The sequence below is a fragment of the Camponotus floridanus genome, unplaced genomic scaffold, assembly GCF_003227725.1.
Source record: "Camponotus floridanus strain SB8 unplaced genomic scaffold, Cflo_v7.5 scaffold35, whole genome shotgun sequence".
Classification (NCBI taxonomy): domain Eukaryota; kingdom Metazoa; phylum Arthropoda; class Insecta; order Hymenoptera; family Formicidae; genus Camponotus; species Camponotus floridanus.
The window spans coordinates 221525-241182 of record NW_020229492.1 but is presented as its reverse complement, the minus strand read 5'-3'; the positions used below and the strand labels follow the sequence as shown (position 1 = coordinate 241182).

Sequence of the window (19658 nt, the reverse complement as noted above, 5' to 3'; positions counted from 1 at the left end):
CCTCGTAGTCGTAACGAGAGGCGACCTGTAGCGGGCAACGCCTAGTGTAAATTGCGTTTCCGGTGAGCGGTCATATATGCTGGCCAATGCCTCCTCCCTCTTTTTGTTTCTCCTCTCTGCCCCCTCGTCTCTCCCGCTTTTCCGCTGTCGAGAATCAGCGATCCATTACCGAGCTCGCCTCGATACCTTTCTTCTGTCTGTACCGGTTCGTTTTCGGCCCGAGTACTCGCAATATCCATCTCCCGAGAAGATTCCCTTGGAGATTTGGTTCATTTCGTCATCATAATTTGGCGAGAGAAGCGCCCAACTTTCGGACGCCTTAATTTTGTTATATTTTTGTGCTGTCAAGATTACGCGTTTGACGTAAGAATCTTAATCGCACTTGTCTTTGGTGAATAATTGAAATCGTGAGACACGTAAAGCGGTTTTTTTTGTGCGAGAAAGAAAAAGAGAGAAGAGACGTATTTCCCTCCACATCTTTTGTGCAAACTTGAGAGAGATCAGATTTCTCATAACACACGGTATGCCTGTTCATCATCTACACCTGCATGCACGTCACCGCACACGATTCGAGGAGCGAGTCATTTAGCGTGACGGACGTTCTCTCGCACAGACATACCGATGGCTATGAGATACAAATGAATTCTTAATAAGAGAGAGGGAGAGAGAATATTAATTTTTTTTCAATATTTAATTTATCAAAGATCTTTTTCAATATTTAATATCAAGGCTTTCACTTTTAAATTACGGGCTCTCATTATATGATTTCAATTTCTTTCTTTTTTTTTTTTTTCGGGAAAAGAGAAAATCAAGAGATGCGATGAATCAAATTTTCAATTCAATGCCTATTAGAGTGATCGCTATCACGTGACACACATTTGACTTGTGCGCGTGTACGTGTACATATACATATATATATATATATATATATATATATATATATATATTGGAATAAGAGACGTAATATGCAGCATTGAAATGTAGGAGGTAATTTAAAAACTATGATTCCTTGTACATTGAACTTTCGCTGCTATCTCACTTTCACATCGCCGTTGACAATCGAGTCGTATTCGTTCGCTTTACGTTGCATCCTTGGATCGGATTTTTTCCCGGATCTTTTCTCGAGGGGCAATTGGCGCATAAACGGCCATCCGTTAAATAAAATATATGCGCACAATTTGGAATTCCATTACGGATTATGTAACGGTAAAAGAAGCGAGAATCGAGCGCATGTAACGTTGCCTCTCGCGGCTCAAGGAGATGAGCAAACGGCATCTATAATCGGTAGAATGATGTCAAATGATCGGAACGGAGGAATGTGACGAGTCGCTGTAAAATGCGTGTCTTGTAAAAATACGTCATTTTTCAGTATTCCTGTCGATGCGAGATGGAATCGAGGAGAAGGTCAAATGACAGTTGTAGAAAGCTAACAATCAGTTGTATAGCTCCATTGTCTATCACGCATTTTTCTCAAGGGATGAATAATTTCTCATTTCACTTTAATATATTTCTCTTTCGTTATTAATTAGTACATCTTTCACGCGTAAAATCAAATCAGGAGCATTTGACGATTTCAAGTCTTGAAAACTAAGAGTACGTGCAATATAAAAATAGTACTTTTTTTACACAGAAAAAAAATAAGTGTCAAATCAAAACTTACATACTTAAACTAACGCGTTTGTTGTTTCGTATATACACAACAATTTATAATCTTCTTAGAAGAATTTAATAATTTTAAATTTTAACAATTTTATAGTCTTATTTTAATATTGTAATTATCTCAAGAATATATAATTATTTAATTCTACTTGAAAAAAAATTATAATCTTTGATTTAAAAATGTTATTTTCTATCTAACATTGTTTTTTTCCATTCGAGAAAATTAAATCTTAAATCATAAGAATATATTTTCCTCGATTGAATTATATAAAATGGCTTCATTCAAGTAAGCAATTATTCAAGCAATTATATTTTTCTTTAACTAACGCAATAAAATCTCATTTCAAGATTTCCATGTTAAAACTAAATATATTTTCAACACAAGAATATTCTTTTTTTTCTGTGTATTTAGAAAAATTGTGTCTAACAATTTCTCAATGAATTTTCAAATAATGCAGTCATTCTAGTTTGATTCTTATATTTCCTCGCGTAAAGGGACGATGAAAAAAGAACCTTAGATACTTGAACTTCTTTCGAGCGAGTCCGAGTTCAACTAACTCGTATTTACTGATGGTAGTAACTCACTCCCCGCACTTATACGGATACCGGAAGCGGTTTGAATTGCTAATGCGAAACGGTGTTCTCCTTTTCTCTCTCTTTCTCTTTCTTTCTTTGCTGCTGGCCCAGTTCCCTTTAAGCCCTTTGTTTTTTTGTTACGTCAACTCTTAAAAAAATATTTTTATATAATCTGTATGTGATTTTTTTTAGATCTCGAATGTAGTTGGAAAACTAAGATTTTGCGTGTATACTGCTTTGCAAATTAAACGGTTTCTTGCGTGTTAATTGTTTAATTGACACGAAATAGAAAAGAAATATAAATCTCATTAAAACACGCTCGTACCTTTCTCTCTTCTTGAGGGAGAGAGAGAGAAAACACGCCAATTTACTTCATTATCTTCAAATGAGGAGATTAATTTTTGCTGAATTAAGAATTTAAGATAAGGAGATACTTATATATATTTATAACATATTTATTTTCGAGAAAATAATGACGTTAAATTATACTCGAATTTCAGAAATTATAGCTCTTACTTAAAATAGATACATCGAAGCTTCCATGAAGGAATTACGTTAGAATGATTCGCATATGAACTGGGCAAATGACTATGAATGAAAGTTCAATATAATCATCGCTTTGTGGAGTCGACCGTCCAATCGAGTATCTCGAGGCCAAAGAACCTTTCATTAAAATAATAGCATCGTATCGCAAGCGCGCGAAATAAACAGCGACGATTTCAATTTCACTCGCGCATACCGTAAATTCCCACGTGACAGCTCGTCAGCTGACATCGCGGAACGAAAGAGCGCGCGCGGTTAATAGAAAATGTCAGATTGCGAAAAGTTTTCCCGCTTTCGCTATCGACCGGTCTTTCCGACGCTGGACGAGAAGAAAATTTCGCGATCCAGAAAATGCGTTTCGTTCTCTGAACCGGTGCCAGGAAAAAATGTCTATTGACACTTTGAGTAGAAACGAGCTACCAGGTGAGAAAATATCACCAGCTGACATTTCCCCGAGGAATCGCGAGTTTCTCGACGAGATGAACGTGGAAATAGTTCCTGGAAAATTCAAGCTTCCTTAGATAATCACACGAGATAGAATCGCAGAAATTTATAAGAAATTTAAATAAAGTGGATAAATCTTTATTATTATTTTTTCATTATTATTTTTTATTATTATTTATTTACATTTTTATTTTTATTTATTATTATTTATTTTTTGTTATTATTTTTCATAAATATTTTGACTATAAAACTGTGAAATAAAAAGTATAATAATGTATTATATAAGAATGATTTCAAGATTGGATATATGACGCATGTTGCGAGCTACTTTAGGACTTAAGGGTGCAGTTAGGGTCTACGGTAATCGGTCGTTTCCGCAGCAGATGCGTCAAACAACCCAACAACGTGTGAATTTCGAAAGTCGTTCTTGAAGTCGCGGGACTTTGAAAATCCCGGTTTTTTTTCCTCGCTCTTCAATAGACGAGAGAGCACACGCGGAAAAACTGAAAACCGTATCTCGGATGGTATTCAAGCGTGGGACTGGAGATTTTGCCGGAGACGGCTCCCATCGAGCCGCAAATCACAATAATCTCGCGTAATGAGCTATCGCTTCCGACTTTTTCCTCCCTCTTCCGGTTCCGATTTCTATTTCATTGCCGTGCTCGCGCGCCGCACAAAATTACTCGACACACAATGTGAAGGATTTCCTTTCATCCATAAAGATCTTCCACCAGCTCATTGTCAGATTGGAGATTATTCTTTAAAAAAAAATCAACTCTCTCGAGGCCAGTTGTTTTTAATTCATTAATAAATTCCTCGCGAATTATCCTTTAGAAACTCAAATAAATATATTGAAGTTCCATTTTTTTAATATCATTTTTTAATATTATTTTTTAATATTATTTTTGAAATTTGAAAATTTTATAAAAAATGGAACTTAAAATCGGCCGTAGCGATAAAACCAGGTGCAAAAGTTCCGAACTGCATAATATTTGCTCCGTTTTCGCTTGATCAGCATTTCTTAATTTCGCTCTGTTGATAGTAAACAAAAGGGGAAAGGCAAACTTGGAGTCATTCTTGCCGCTCGATTTACTTCACGCGACCACGATTACCATCTTGATTATTTAAGCGCGAAAATTTCACGTGTAAAACAATTTTCTCTATCTCTCTTTCTCGTCTAATCGAGAACGCACGTTCCGATCGAACAAGATCGGTGTAAAGAGCTCCTCTCCGCGATAGGTAGCACGATTTTCCAAGCTAGCGTGAGCCACGCATGTTGCGAGGACCCGCTGATGGTGGGGCACTCGACCCAGATATCCGTCTTCCGAAGGGGCACCGTCGGAGAGCGGCCCTATCGGAAGTCTTGCGGCCGCGAGAATCACCTCAGTTCATCGACTGCCGTCGTGCTACGCGGTGTAACGTGCCTTCACGCTCCGCGGCAGGACTCGAGTGTTGCGAAGCCGACGAGGAAGCCTTCGACTCGAATTTCCTGCTGAAGAAACCAGGAGCCATCGTCATGCAAAGCCTCAAGACAAAAAGACGTCAGTTCCCCAAGCTAATTTTCCAAGAGTGAAGAGTGTTCAAGTTCCCTACTGGCTTCTACGCGAGTTTAAGATCAACGAGCAATCGCGAAGGAAGTCACATCTTATGACACTTTGATGCTGAAGCTGATGATTATAAAGAAATAAGCAAGAAGATATTAAAAAGAACGTGTCTTCTTTTAATAGCATGTTACTCGATAGAAAGTAGATAAAGTGAAGCTTCGTTAACTTTTATGAAGACTCGTTTTCTGGAGGAAAACGCAGCCTGTTATGTCAAAGCAGCGTGTCTCTTTATGCCAGTTAACATTGACGAGTGATAATCAAGTGTCAAATAAACACGTTGAAAAACATGACGAGAGACTTGCATAGTCGTAGCTGGCAACGAGGTTCAACAAGGTCGATAATAAATAATAATAATCGCGGTCGATTATTAATGCACGGCTATCCACTTTGGACCGTGTAGTTAATCAACGGCCATTATTCTCTCGCAGACAAGATACGCTATTTGCCTGGCAAAAAACAGCGACGTAAAAACGACGATTTAACGAAGAACGGATCGTGACAGCGATTGTTGCCCGATCATCAACGATCTCGCGCGAGTAGAAGGTCGAAAGGGTCCCTCGCGTTTACGTAAGCGAGATCACATGATCGATCCATCCGTTGTTTCCTGATTTCCCAGCGGCTCGCTTCCAACAGTCATCGAGAGACTACGATCGTATTTGCATGTAAAAGCCCGTTATCTGATCGCATCGTCATCTGGCGAGTATCCTCTCCGCAAAGGAGATTCACGAGGATTTCTTCTCGTTTTTAAAAACAATCCACGCCTTGCATACACGAATCGTTGTCACTCGACAATTCGCAAGGAAGCATGAAAGCTTTCTCGCTCGTCGCGGCGGGGGAGAGTTTGTTGGTGCGAGGTAATTATAATTAAAAGTGTACATTGTTCCACCTGGGTCCCACGACAGCCTTCTTCCGGCCATGTTCTCACCATGTTCCGCGGATGGTCCTTCCTCCGTGATCTACATCCTTCGGAAGATCCGAGTGAAATTACGATTGTTTGGAATTAGAAGAGCTACGGAACTCTGCTAGTTAAGGAATAATTTCGATAAACGAGAAACTGCAGAATAATTGCGTTTTATATCGACATGTGCATTTCATCAGGATCCGCTTTCCCTTGAAAACTCGACGAAATGGAGAGAGAAGTGTCTGACACGGAAGGCGTGTTCTCCAGGAGACTTGTCAGCAACTGGGCCGAGTTGCCGACGACGTTGAGACGTCGACAGAAACACCGTCCGGATATTCTCAATCAGTTCACCGACTACTCCGAGTCTTCGGAAAATGAGCTCCATAAACTTGAACCCAAAGCCTTCAGCAACGTGCAGCGAATCGTCCATCGTTCCGAGTTTCTGCGCAGACTGGAATCTGGCGATCTCGTTCGAAAGGACATCTCGGATTATCGAAAGGACATGAGGGAACGCAGACTGACGCCCGAGAGTCCCTTGAATCGTCTAGACGAGGGCTATTGGAAACACTACGACAATCAGGATTTAAAGTTGGCACATCGAAAGAGGAGCAATTTCATAGGCAGGGAGATGAAAAACTTGTCGGACGAGGATCGCAAGACGAACTCTCCCGATAGCCTTCTGATAAAGTCCTCCGAATCCGAGTTGAGCAGCGACGAATACGGACACACCGATGATTCCGGAGCGTTTCTGGAACAGGCTTCTCATCCGGACAAGACGTCCAAGTCGAAGAGAAGCAGCTTCATCAAATTCTTCGCAAAGGACAATAAAGAGAAGAAGAAGCAGAACTCTGAACACTTGGACGTGAACAAGAATATTAAGCAAGAGGTCCCCAAAAAGGAGACTCCTGGCCAGAAATTCGAGTACGAGAACATTCCTAGAATAGACGTATCCAGGTTCGATCAAAAGCCCTTTTTGCATCCGATCGTTCGAACGAACGATCGCCAGCCGACCATCGAACAGCTCAGGCTCGAGGAAGGTTGCGAGCTGAGAAACTGCAAGAATGTCGTAGCAGCCTCGAAAGACGCTCGAGAGACGAGGCAACCGGTTCAGCAGAAGTCGAAGGACGATGAATTGAAAAGTAATACGATTCAGGAGTTGTACGACGGCGAGCAGGTCGTCGCACGAGCTAACGGTGAACGCAAGGCGGCAAAGATGGAGACCATCACCGAGGAGAACGTGGACGGGAGCAAGCTGAGCGTCCGCGAGATTCTGAAAAGATTCGAGGAGCTGAGAACCCAATCCGATGCGATGGCGACGTGCAACGATGGCGAGGCCGAGGAAAAGACGAACGATAAAACCCTCACCACCATCCAGGAGACCTTGAAGAAGCTAGACGAGAAAGTCAAGAATTACCAGGTTGCAAGTCCATTCGTCACGTTTATTATTATCTAGGAATCCGAGCGTTAATGTTCTCGTCTCGAGATAGGATCGAGTGAACTGCGTCATACGCGAATATTATAGTTGATAAATCCTGATGCAAAATAGTATAAGTAATCAATCTTAAATTAATGAGGCAGTATAATTTATCTTTTATGCAAATTTCAAAGAGACACCTGGAAGATGTCCCTTGGACTTTTTGTGTTATTTAGAGAAAGAGCTGTTAATCAACTTAATTGCTGACTCGGGAAGGTATATTTTTTATTTGTTGGAAGACTGCGGGATTCAAGGCTTTTTCCTTTAAATAATGTTCGACATACATAGTCCATTTTTGTTATTTTTGTTAAATCGATGATTATCTGCCGCATTTGTATAGCTGTCTGAACGCGTGGCAACCGCATTTACGTCTTACGTCGCGTCTCGGTGCATTAACGTTTATGTAGGTCAGGGTCGACATCTGGTTATTCTACTCGCGCCTTCATCTCTGCACCGATTATCGATATAATTCCCGCTACCGCTACCAGACAAAATCGCGATTCTTCTGTCGTCTACTCTATCTAACGGAATCTCGATTATTTGCTTACGTGGATCAGAATAGAATTGATGAATTATTTTTGGGCAAAGTGATGCGACATTTGGTTGAAAATCAACATGATTAAAGCGCTCAGCATCCTTATCACACAGAAAAAAAGGACTTGTTTTGAAAATATATTTAGTTTTAACATGGAAATCTTAAAATGAATTTTCTTGAGTAAAAAAGAAACAATGTTAGATAGAAAATAACATTTTTAAATCAGTGGTTATAATTTTCTCAAAGTAGAATTAAATAATTATATATTCTTGAGACAATTATAATATTAAAACGAGACTATAATATTGTTGAAATTTAAAATTATTAAATTCTTCTAAGAAGATTATAAATTGTTGCGTATATACGAAACAATGAACGCGTTAATTTAAGTATATAAGTTTTGATTTGACACTTATTTTTTTTCTGTGCAAGGAGACTCTTATCAAGGCTCTTAATAAAATCATGTCTTAGCTTTGGTTCCACTCGATTTCTCCAGCCTCTCGCGAAAGAGGCGAGAGGAGTTTTACCTCATTTTTCTCACACTTGAAATGATACTTTATCTAAATAACGATGAACCATTTCTCGTCTCTCAGCGGATCTAATCGATCGATATTTTCTATTTTTCGAGAGGGGAGGAAATCTGTGGAACACGCGAACCGTCAGGTTTCTAACAGATATCGAAGAGAGGCCGTACGCGATGGGGATATTAAGAAATGTACAGGATGTAATCACCTACTTTCCGTAGTAAATCTCGTCGTAATTGACGAAAGCAGAAAGACGAGCGAAGGAGTGTCTTCCTCGGTGCCTTATCGCTTCTTTTACCTGAGCTATGTTGATATTAGACCGAGGTACACGCGAGAAATCGCGCGTATCTCGGAAGCTCTCTGTCGCTAATTTACTCCTCTTCTTCCCCTTTTTCCTTCGTTTCCTCTCGCAGCGAAGGCTAAAAGGAAGAAAACACCTGCGATGGTCGCGTTGCATTCCTGTTGCACCAGGTTGCGGTACACTTGACAGGCGGGGGTAAACCCGTTTGCTCGCGTGCTAGGATCGTCGAGGATCCCGCGATAGCGCCAGGAGGAAAAATGCAAACGACACGAAAATTGAGAGAAATAGAGAAGCGCGGAAAATGGATCTGTTTATCGCAAATGAGATCGCTTTTTGCGACAGTTACACGCGCAGCTTGAAGCGACTCAAGAGGATAAACTGACATCTTCTTATCAACTTAATTACGAAATAATCTCTATTAATGACACGTGTTATCTCTTAAAATATGTGTACTTTCAGAGATAAAGATTCAAACTTTATCTCGCGAATTTATTACACGTTTTTCAAAGTGAATAGTAAATTGAAAAAATTTTCTTTGACTTTTTTGACTTTAATGCAAATTGAAAAAATTTTCTTTGACATTTTAGACTTTAATGCAAATTTTATCATCGATATAATATTAATTTATCGATGAAAATTATATATTTGATTTGCAGATCGATCAGAAGCCACTCCAGAAGGTTAATCATCACGAGAATCACGTATCCCAAATTACAAAAACGATCCAGGCGCAGGCGAATCACGTGAATCACATCCAGGCCCATAATCATGCCAATCACGTAATCTCCGAGCATGAGAATCACGTATCGATCGGTCGCGTGCCCAACCACGTGTCGGCCGTCAACCAAGCGAATCATCAGAAAAACCTGCAGAACCAGCTGCTGAGTCCGAGCCAAGAATGGCGACAGCCCGACGACAACGTCAGACTCCAGGAGGACAGCATCTACGAAAGTGGACCTGTCTCGATCAACGATGGCAAGCACTCCTTGTTGCAATATGCCATGCTAAACTTTCGTCAAAGCACAGAAAAGTGAGTCGACATTTTCTAAAATGATATCAATTTACGCTACGCACTCATAAAAAAATACTTTAGAGCGATTAAGTACGAGCGAAATTTAATTTATCTAATCGGAAGACTCTATCAAACTTTTATTAAATAATTAATTTGCTAAATATTAATATTTAATATTTAATTTAAATATTAATATACAAATATACTAATATATTTAATTAATTAATTATATATTTAATTAATTAAGTTAGAAGTAATTAAAAGTAACTCTGTAGAAATTGTACTTTTTAAGATAATTATTCACAACTGGAAATAATTGCCTTCGCCAGTGATAAATGTCAAAAAATAGTAGGTGAGCGAGCTAATTAAAATAAGATCGCTTCTTTCTCAATTCCGACTGATATGAAGAACACACGTGAATTGCGCGGAAATTAATGCGAAGTGACTATTAACGGTGTTACGCAAGCGAATCGTGTTGAGAAAGCATAACGCAGCCGGTGCAAGATATCGATCCGACCACCACGTAATGTCTTTTGTATTGTATTCGCGTTGGAGAACGTTGGATAAAGTCGCGCATGCAGGCAAAGATTGACCCTCGAATATCCTCGATAGGTTCGAGATGTTGAAGACCGCGGACGGGTCGATCAGCGGGTCTCTTAAGGTGATCGAGTCGCTGAAGAGCAAGAAGAAGAACAAGAAGAGCAAAGGCCAGCCGGATGGTACCGAATGGACCTGGAAGGAACAGGTGGATCTCGTCAAGTACTCCACCGTGCCCATCGAGCAGAGCCTGCTTAGGCTGGACGCGGACTTGAGTGGTCTGGCCATCGAGTGCTTCCTGTGTCTGATGAGGTACATGGGCGACCAACCGTTGCCGCCCGAGACCAGCGAAGTCAAATGCGTCTACACCATTCTCATGGTAAATTTATATTAGGATATTTTTTTCGATTTTATTGTCCCTTTCCAGAATGCATAATGTATAATATTTCCATCATTTTTGTATTATATATTACCGTAAATTTATCCATAAATTTTCTGTTAAAATTTTTCTAAAAAAGTGTTGAAGACAATGAAATGCAAGTATCTTTATTACTGTCCTTGTTTTTTGGTAATTTTAATTTTCATTAATTGCTTGATTAACAAATATAATAAATTAATAAATTAATAGACATATAATAAGATTAATAGACAATATAATAAATTAATAGAAAAGGTTTGATTAAATGACGTATAAATTATGTGGCATATTCGCAGCATTGTCACAAGTATGAGCAGCTTCGCGACGAGGTCTATTGCCAGCTGATGAAGCAGACCACCAATAACAAGAGCCCGAATCCAGAGAGCTGTCAGCGCGGCTGGCGAATCTTCAGCATCGTCGCCGCCTATTTCACGTGCAGCGAGAATCTCAGGCCCTACCTGACAAAGTACCTCGAGACAGCAGCGTACGACAAGCGTCGCGCTTATCACGGCACCGCGATGGTCTGTCTGCAGAATCTTCGGAAGACGGTCAAGTATGGCGGTCGCAAAAATGTGCCAAGTGTGGAGGAGATCATGGCGATCAGCGCGGGCAGGAACGCAAAGAGGCAGATTTACCGGCTGCCCGGTGGCACCGAACGGGTCATTAACACGAAATGCACGACCGTCGTGCAGGATGTTATTGAGGAGATGTGCAACGTCATCTCGGTGAGAAACCCGCACGAGATGGACGAGTTCTCATTGTATTGCATTGTCGACGGTGACGCGTTCACTATGCCACTGGCCAGAGACGAGTACGTCCTGGACGTGACCACGGAACTTCAGAAGAACCACCAAGTGTTCTACTTAATATTTTGCAGGTATATTTGCAGTCACGTATTTATTGATATATTAATATTTAATCATTATAATCATAATTATTAAATATTCTTTTTTTATAAACTTTCAAAAATTTTATATAAATTTTCTTAATTATGATATAAATTTTTTATTATATTTAATATCATATTTGTGTCAAATATATATCTTTTCGAACACATGAGATTATTATTAAGAAGATGATTAATTTAAATTGCAAATTTATATCACAAAACTAACAAATGACAACTAACAAATGACGTTTCTTAAAAATTATTCTAGATCTGTCTGGTACTATCCCTTGCGACTTGATGCACCGTTGTACATAGAGGTCGTGTTTAATCAAATCGCTCCCGACTATTTGGAAGGACTTCTTCTAGTTATATCTGGAGAACACTTGTCTCAGGAAATTATTGTAGGTACCGCGTGACATCTGTTTAAAAGAAGGAGAGAGAGTTTCACTAAATGAAGAAATGGTTAACTGATGACGAGCATGTTTTACAGTATGACATGGCGCAAATAGCGGCACTGCTGCACAAAGCAGCCGACATGGCGCACGAACCTGCAACGAAGGAGATTAAATATCTGTTGCCGAAACCGGCGCTCAGTTTAAGGGAACCCAGGCCGCAACAGTGGTCCAATATGGTCCAGCAAGCTTGGAACAACGTTCAGCATTCCTCGGCGGCTGTTTGCAAAGCGCAAGTGCTCGGTGAGTTAAAGTAGAGATTATGTACTAGATGAGAAATTTCTCATTCCACCGTCGATTGTCGAGTCATTTTCGCAATAAAAATAACAGCGTTTCATATAACATTACTTTATATTTCACACAAATTGTTTCTTACACGAATAATGATGAAAAAATAATTTCTCCTCGAGATTTATTCTAATTACGAGCGAAATCTCTTGAACGAAAAGTGTGAAAAATTGTCACGATATAAAAAATTATAGATGTAAAAAGATATATATTTTTTGTATTTTCAGAAATATTATCCAAGTGGCCGCTTTTCGGCTCGAGCTTCTTCGCGGTAAAGCGAGTACCCGAGGGCAAGGAAAAAGGCGCCGATCATATCCTCGCTCTGAATCGACACGGAGTGCATTTCATCGATTTACTGACGCACGTAAGTAACTTTCGAGGCGCTTTCTCTTCCTGACAGCGTTTTCCTCTTTTTCCACGTGTAATTATTTCAGGAAACATTGTACCATTACCCCTACTCCGAGGTGATCTCCACTAGGAAGGTCAAGTCCGAGGAGGGCGCGCTCTACCTCGACATGAAGTGCGGCAATCTAATGCAGCAGCGTATCACCAGGCTGCAGACGGAGCAGGCACACGAAATCTCTCGTCTGATCAGACAATACATCACTATGGAACAGAGAACGTCCAATGGTCAAAGTGTCAGCATCGGACTCGGCATGAGATAAGCATCTTTCCGACGATCCTTCCTTCGCGACCGATACTCGATATCCGGATTAGTCAATCTATGAGGCCATAATTGGAATCAAATCAAGTCCTCGATCAATATGTATCATGTGTAATATAAAAAAGACAAATCCTGTGAGGATATCGTAGCTGAAATCCGCCGATAATTTACACATCGCGGTACCGTTCTTAATATAATTTTTGTATAAAGAGTACCAACCTTTTAGAGTGTTTACGAATTACATAGGATACCAGGTAGGATAGGTCCGGAGCCCGACAGATGACAATCCGGGATGGATATCGGGATGAATACTCATAGGACTTGCTGGAAGGAAGGATCGTGAAAGAAACAAAATGCTCAAATATCCAGGGTCGGATTTAAAAGTGTGGAGACTCTATTTTTAAATCAAAATCAAATAGAAATTTTTACGTCGTTTAAATAATTTATTGCGAAATAACAAGGTCAAGCAATATACATAGACCTTGTAAGTGTTGCATTCGATAGGAAATTTTAAAAAATTTGTGTTGTGGAGGCCCCTGGGCTTCAGCCTCTGTTGCCCCCCTCCCTAAATCCGGCCCTGCAAATATCTAAAGCGTTCATAATTGACTCGTAACATAATTGAAATATGGACTTTGTGTGTATGTGTGTACAGCATTTATTTATATTGTTTAGAAAAGAACAGAAACATATAAAAGAAAATAAGAATACGCGAATAGATTTTTATTCAGCGACGTAATATTAACGCTGATATTAACACATTATCTGACGAGTATAATGGAAACTAACCACGCAGCGATCATATGTTTATCGTCAGAAGATTATTAATAATAATTGTGTACGTATGGATATAAGAGTACAATGTGAACGGACGTATCAACTTTATATTGAAATTTGTATGTATAAAAAAAATGCGTTATCATTTCCTTTTTACCTCTATCATTTTGACTATATGTCTGCATCGTCTTTCTAAAGGAATGGATACAAACTAATGCAAAAGTCGTTGCAATCCTGTGTAATAGATATTCCTTCCATTTATTTCACTGTTGTAAATGCTAAGTATAAATGCTATTTCTTGTGGCATCTCGTGTATCTGGTACACGGCAATTAAGTCTAAATCTTACAAGATATACGAGAGAGAGACAATTATATTATATATTAATTGCTTTTTAATCCTTTCACGGCTAAATTATTCGTGAAAACGTTTAATGACTCTATTGTAAAAGTAGAGATGAGAATAAAATTATATAAGCGCTTATGAAAACTTAATGAACTCGAAGAGAGTCGATTAAAATCGATTATTTTACATAAGAAAAAAAAACTCACGTTCTTATATCGTATAAACTAGCGATCATGTGATTAGAAAAATGGATCAAGGACAGTCATGAAAGGATTAAATTCTGTGATCGGAGCCAGGTCTTGGAGTGTTCGATTTAACGTCCTGCGGCCAGTTACTTGCAGTGTGTCGAACATATCCTGGCTCGGTCGGCGACGACGGCGTCCTCGGAGTTTGCGTCCCGGTGGTTCTCAGCACGCCAAAGTATTCCTCCAGCATCTCGATCTCGTCCTTGGACCTTTCCCGGCCCCCGGAACGATATTCCTTCGGCGGAGGCGGCACGTTGAAGGAGGACACGTCGCGATGATGAGCCTTCAAGATCCCGGATGACGGACCGCGCATTCTGACGGGCACGTTGTCGTACTGACTGTTGTCCGAATATCTGAATTCGCGTTCAAATGAAATTATTTAAGTATCGGCACGATACATAAGAACCGCGTGAATCATCGTGAATCATAAACTTCATGAGGAAATCACTTTGCCAGCGATTCTTGCAACTCACGTCCACGATGAGACTCACTCTATTTTAATTTTGATTAAGGCAATCATTTTTTTTTAAATCCTTAATTATAGATATTAAAAAACTGAAAAGAAAAAGATATGCAACAATGATTCGATTATATAACAATTTCAAGAAAGACATCTTTTCGAAGATTAAATCTTTCGAAGATTAAATAAATAATATTGCTTTCATAAAAATAAAGAAATTTAAAGAAAGAAATTAGAATTTCCTCAGAAATTAAATTGTACACTGTAAAAAAGTATGTAAAATTACACATATAATCAGTGTAACAATTACGCTATTTATAACGGAAATATATAAATTCATGTACTTTTACAAAAATTAGTTCTTTACTCTTTATTGTATAAATATTCGTTTATATTTGATAAGAAATTACAAGATTAAAAGTGTAATTTTTGGATTTTATGTAAATGTACAATTTTTTTGTAGCATTTATATAAAATTTAAAAATTATACTTAATAAACGAATATTTACACAATAAAGAATTAAAATAACTAATTTTTGTAAAAGTACATGAATTTATACATTTTCGCTATAAATAGCGTAATTGTTACACTAATTATGTATGTAATTTTAAATTAAATTTAATATGTGTGTGAAATTGTATAAATACATATACAAAATATATTATTACATTAACATTTCTAGAAATCTATTTCTAACATGTAAATTTATTAATACAAGATGCTTACTTACCATTTAAGATAATAATTTTATCTATGAAATATAAATTTAATAATGTATGTAAATATACACCTTTAATAGTTGGTCTCAATATTGCTCACTATAATAGTTGTAAATTTGCACAAAAATTTTTTACAGTGTGCGTCGAATTATTTGTATAACGCAAGAATCGCTCGCGTGCGCTTTTCCTCCTGATGATGTAATCCAAGACGGCCTAGGCATTGCCGATGCTTAAATAAAAATTTCCGAGCCAGGATGACACGCGACGAAATTCCGAGCGACATGGACGCAAGAAATCACCTGTAATTGTCGAGCATCTCCTCGACGTCTCTCTCGACCCTCATGATCTTCACGCTCGGATGGACGAGCTTCGCGAACAGCGCATCTCCCTTCTCGTACTCTGTGGGAAATCGCGGCGTGTCGATCTCGTCGATCGGTCGCTGATAGATGTCCCGGCTCTTGTACGTTATCCTGGACTCGTCGTTCCTGCGATCAGGCTCGCTCTCGCGATATCTCTGCGAGTCGCGTAGAACTCGACCGTTTTCGAAATTCTGCGCTCGTTCCCTCGGTTGTTCCTGATCGCCGCGAACCTCTCGATCGTCCCGAGAGTCCTCCTGAGGACGAGCCACCGACGATTCCCGCTGGGGTCTTGCGGCTTCGACGTGACTGTCATCCGTCTTCTGGAAGGCGTCGTTGGCGCGACCGTCCTCGTCCTCGGGAATTTTCACGACGGTCGGCTTGGGCTTTGACTTTGCATCCTCACTCGTCACCATTGGCGTTACCTGCCGCTTACCTGTCAGTTTTTGGATAGATTTAGAGAATTTTAATTACGAATAAATAATAGAGATAAATAGAAATTCATTAATCGCGTTATATTAATTAATCTGCTCACCTAAATCTTTTTCCAGGATTCGCGCCTCGTCCTGCTTATCCTTCTTGCGAGGCGGGCTCATGAGTAAATCCCCGATGAACACCAACGCTGTGACCAGGCACAGCGCTCCCAAGACTGCAGCATTGTCGATCAGGTCCTCGGGGACGCTGTCGATGGACGCCAATGACAAGGCGCCGACTATCCCGAAGAGAATCACGCCCAGTCCGAGTAGGAAGAGTTCCTGAATTTAAATCGAACTTGATAATGCTGGCATCCGATTGGAATGCAATCTATCGATTTGCATAATTGATTAGTTGCACGTGGAAACTTATTGTTACGCAAGAATCCTCCAGAGGAGTCCTTGCGGAGACAGAATCGACGCGAGATGCATAGTTTTCAGGGTATTATAAACGACATTATGAAGGACGAACGCTTATTTTCGATGAGCAAGGCACTTTCTTGGAATACACGAGATCGACAGGTCGCTCAAGATCGGCCCAGCCTCAGGTATGAGTCATTAAACGAGTTACATTACGTATCTCGATTGACCAAGGCTGCGATCACGTGCGCAAGAGTCCGCGTTAGAGGAGGACATTCTTATCCTTGGCCCCTCGCGATGACGCGACATCGCGTCGCGATTTTCTCACGCCACCGTTTTCTCTCGTCGAGATCTACGCGTGGCGTATTTTCACTCGTCTCGACCAACCTCGGAATAAATTAAAGGCGCCTGGGAATAATCTCGACGCGTCGAAATCAATCCTACTCCCGCCATCGCGTTACGTGAAACTTCCTCCCCCGACAGGCTCCTCAGCAGTTCAAAAGAAGGAACTGTTCTCGCAGATGAAGACGAGAGTCTGCATAACTCGAGGTAAAAAAAAATCCATACAATTTTTCCCTTTTTCTTTTCTTTTAATACAGTCCCATTTTCAGGAGCATCCTGTCAAGTCTACTTTCATTTTTTTTTTAGAGATATATCGACTTGATGTCCAACAATCGAAAGGTTCGTCGACTCGAACCGTTTCAATGATTTGCCTCCATTTACCTGGAGACTACTTTCCTAATCTTACTAACAAGATCGAGAGTCTACGCCATATGTCCCCTACCATGGGTCTCGTATTGTCGACGTACATTGACGGCAGTCGTTACGAAACGCATCTACAACACGTATTCCTGGCCTATGAGAAAAAGAAAGCAATTATTACCGTCTTTCGACCGCGAAGTTCCCCGGTAGCAGCGGCGATCAGGAGACCAGTCGTTATAATGACGTATCCGCCGCAGGTCGCCGTTGCCAGAGCAGCGCCTAAATTCGCGGAAATCAGGAAATGAATGTGTTAGAAGAGTACGATTGCCGGATACCAGTCAGGATCTCTGTAAATGAATCACGAATATGTATATACCTATGCTGCCCCATGTCACGTTGTTCAACAGTGACCACTCCCTGCTACGACTCCTCAAGTAGTGAAACACCCTTCGACTCTCATCGTCCGTTACCCTGAGTGCCACGACGCAGGCGATGCATAAGAGCTGCAACCGGACAATTTTTTTGTTTCATGTTTCAACCTCATTCTTCGATCATTAAAGTCTCTAAGCTAACATCGATAATTAATAGTAATAATTTGATATCTTGTACTAATTAATTATCGCTGGTATGGCTTATATACGTGTTAATATAGAGGTAATTTTCATTTCATGGGACTATAAATGCATTAGATTCTGTCGTAACTGTTTCTTTTAGAAGCGGAAACGAAAAGAGAACTCAATGAAATTATATTAAATTGATAAAAAATATACATTAATTATATTATAATAATTATATCATTTTTAATTATATTATATTAATTCATTCCCTAACAACACGCATGTCCAAAAGATGTCCAGAGATCATCGAGAGGACATCCAGAGGACATAAAATATCCTTTGGCTGTCCTCCAGATATTCTATGGACGTCTTTTGGACATATATGTTGTTAGGGTTAATTTTATATTTAATTCAGTCATTCATTTTATTAAAACATATTTAATTTTATTAATATTATTAAATTAATTTGAGTTAATATAATTTATTATATATAATATTATATATAATATTATATATAATATTTATTATATATAATTTATTTATTATATTAATCATATTAAACTGCTTTTAGTGAGTCAACTATGTTAAACACATGTCGGCGCTTTAATAATATCACGTGCATTAATCTTGAAATGAATCTTTCTGAAAAGATGGGCAAGATCGAAAGATATTCATTTACATACCACTTCGACTATTCTGATAAAAACCTTGCGGTTCCACATGATGCTATCACTAGAGATGCGATTCCAAACGAACGACTAAAGGGACGAAGGACGAACGGTTGTTTGCGAAAGTCTCGTCTCTTTTCGGCGTAGCATTACGTGAATTCTCAAGCTATTAACAAATGGTCCTCATTTACTTTTGAAAAACGCTATTATTCGCATTAGCTTTTGTTCCGTTCACCGTTTGTTCCGAGGATATCCTTGGCTCCGAGTCAAAGAATTGTAATCACTTCCAGGTAAAAATAGAAAAAGGTGACAAATCTTTCTTACATTGTAATGTAGAATACTATAAGTATTCTATAAATATACTATAAGTTTTAAAATCTTGCCAAAAAATTTACAATTCAATAATGGCAAAGAATAGAGGGAAAAAAATTATGAGAAACTAATGGAATATTTTTAGAGTAATTTTTTCTACATTACATTATATGTATCATAATTTATTAATATTTATATTAAGAAACCAACAAAATTTTTGACAAATAAAAGCAATCTTAGGCTGCTTTCTCCCTTTCTTTTTTTTCTACAAAATAAATTCGTTAAATAAAAAATAAATTTCCTATAAAATAAATTCTTTAATTTTAACTTCTAATAAGAAAATTCTTAAATAAATAATTTCTTTAATTCTTAAAAAAAAAAGATCCTATAAAATAAATTTCTTAATTATAAATCTCAATTTATTTAAAAGAAAGAGAGAGAGAAAGAAAAACTATCTTATGTTTCAAATAAATTTTAATAAGAGAAAAATAAAATTTCCTATGCAACATTAATTTAAAAAATATGCGAATTAATTTTCAGTATTCTCAAAAAAAGCACAGCACACTTTATTTTCTCGAAACCGCCTATAAATAATAATCCTTCTTTTTTACAAAAATAGATTTTCTATTTACGCCGCTTCGAACGGACTCGTTAAACGAAGACTTGTGCTGATTACTATTTGATAATGGAAAGTAGTTGCGTTATCACCTGTAACGGAGTCACGACGGAATTGCAAAACGAAGCTTCGCATCACGACGCGCCCGAGCGACGACTGACAAGACGTAAGCGAAGGTGGAGTTGCTTACACGCAGGTTGGCGGCACCGTGTGTCATGTAATAAGGAGCTGCCTGCATGCGAACGACAAAT

The 19658-nt window shown here is 38.9% G+C and overlaps 2 protein-coding genes across 6 annotated transcripts in view; one reads left to right on the top strand and one right to left on the bottom strand.

Moving 5' to 3' along the window:
* Positions 1-13710, top strand: part of LOC105255673 (unconventional myosin-XV) — an 82162-nt gene extending 68452 nt beyond the window's left edge. For 2 of the 3 annotated variants that reach the window (XM_011265104.3, XM_011265102.3), the window contains 7 exons: positions 9218-9591; positions 10186-10489; positions 10825-11405; positions 11686-11818; positions 11908-12112; positions 12385-12521; positions 12592-13710. In XM_011265104.3, coding sequence (XP_011263406.1) covers positions 9218-9591; positions 10186-10489; positions 10825-11405; positions 11686-11818; positions 11908-12112; positions 12385-12521; positions 12592-12822 — 1965 coding nt within the window. In that variant the 3' untranslated portion in view covers positions 12823-13710. The remainder of the gene's footprint in view (positions 1-9217; positions 9592-10185; positions 10490-10824; positions 11406-11685; positions 11819-11907; positions 12113-12384; positions 12522-12591) is intronic. The other variant, XM_025410824.1, reaches the window with a different exon arrangement.
* Positions 13711-13832: 122 nt separating this feature from the next.
* On the bottom strand, positions 13833-19588 carry LOC105255674. Of its 3 annotated transcripts, XM_011265107.3 has the most exons (8): positions 19500-19570; positions 18715-18762; positions 18495-18645; positions 17631-17757; positions 17436-17533; positions 16255-16474; positions 15663-16155; positions 13833-14536 (listed from the first exon to the last, which is right to left on the bottom strand). In XM_011265107.3, the coding sequence occupies exons 3-8, from the start codon at positions 18531-18533 to the stop codon at positions 14212-14214; spliced, it is 1302 nt and encodes a 433-aa protein (XP_011263409.2). In that variant the 5' UTR covers positions 18534-18645; positions 18715-18762; positions 19500-19570; the 3' UTR covers positions 13833-14211. The 3 variants fall into 3 exon arrangements, with proteins under 3 accessions (XP_011263409.2, XP_011263408.2, XP_011263407.2); XM_011265106.3 differs by lacking the exon at positions 18715-18762 and having other exon boundaries at positions 19500-19588; XM_011265105.3 differs by having other exon boundaries at positions 18495-18762.
* Positions 19589-19658: the final 70 nt, after the last annotated feature.

Coding starts and splice junctions, on each gene's coding strand:
- LOC105255674 (XM_011265106.3), bottom strand. CDS start 18,533: ATGTGGAACCGCAAGGTTTTTATCAGAATAGTCGAAGTG. Junction 17,534..17,630: donor CGTGACATGGGGCAGCATAG/GTATATACATAT, acceptor CCGCGAATTTAG/GCGCTGCTCTGGCAACGGCG. Junction 16,156..16,254: donor AATCCTGGAAAAAGATTTAG/GTGAGCAGATTA, acceptor AAAAACTGACAG/GTAAGCGGCAGGTAACGCCA.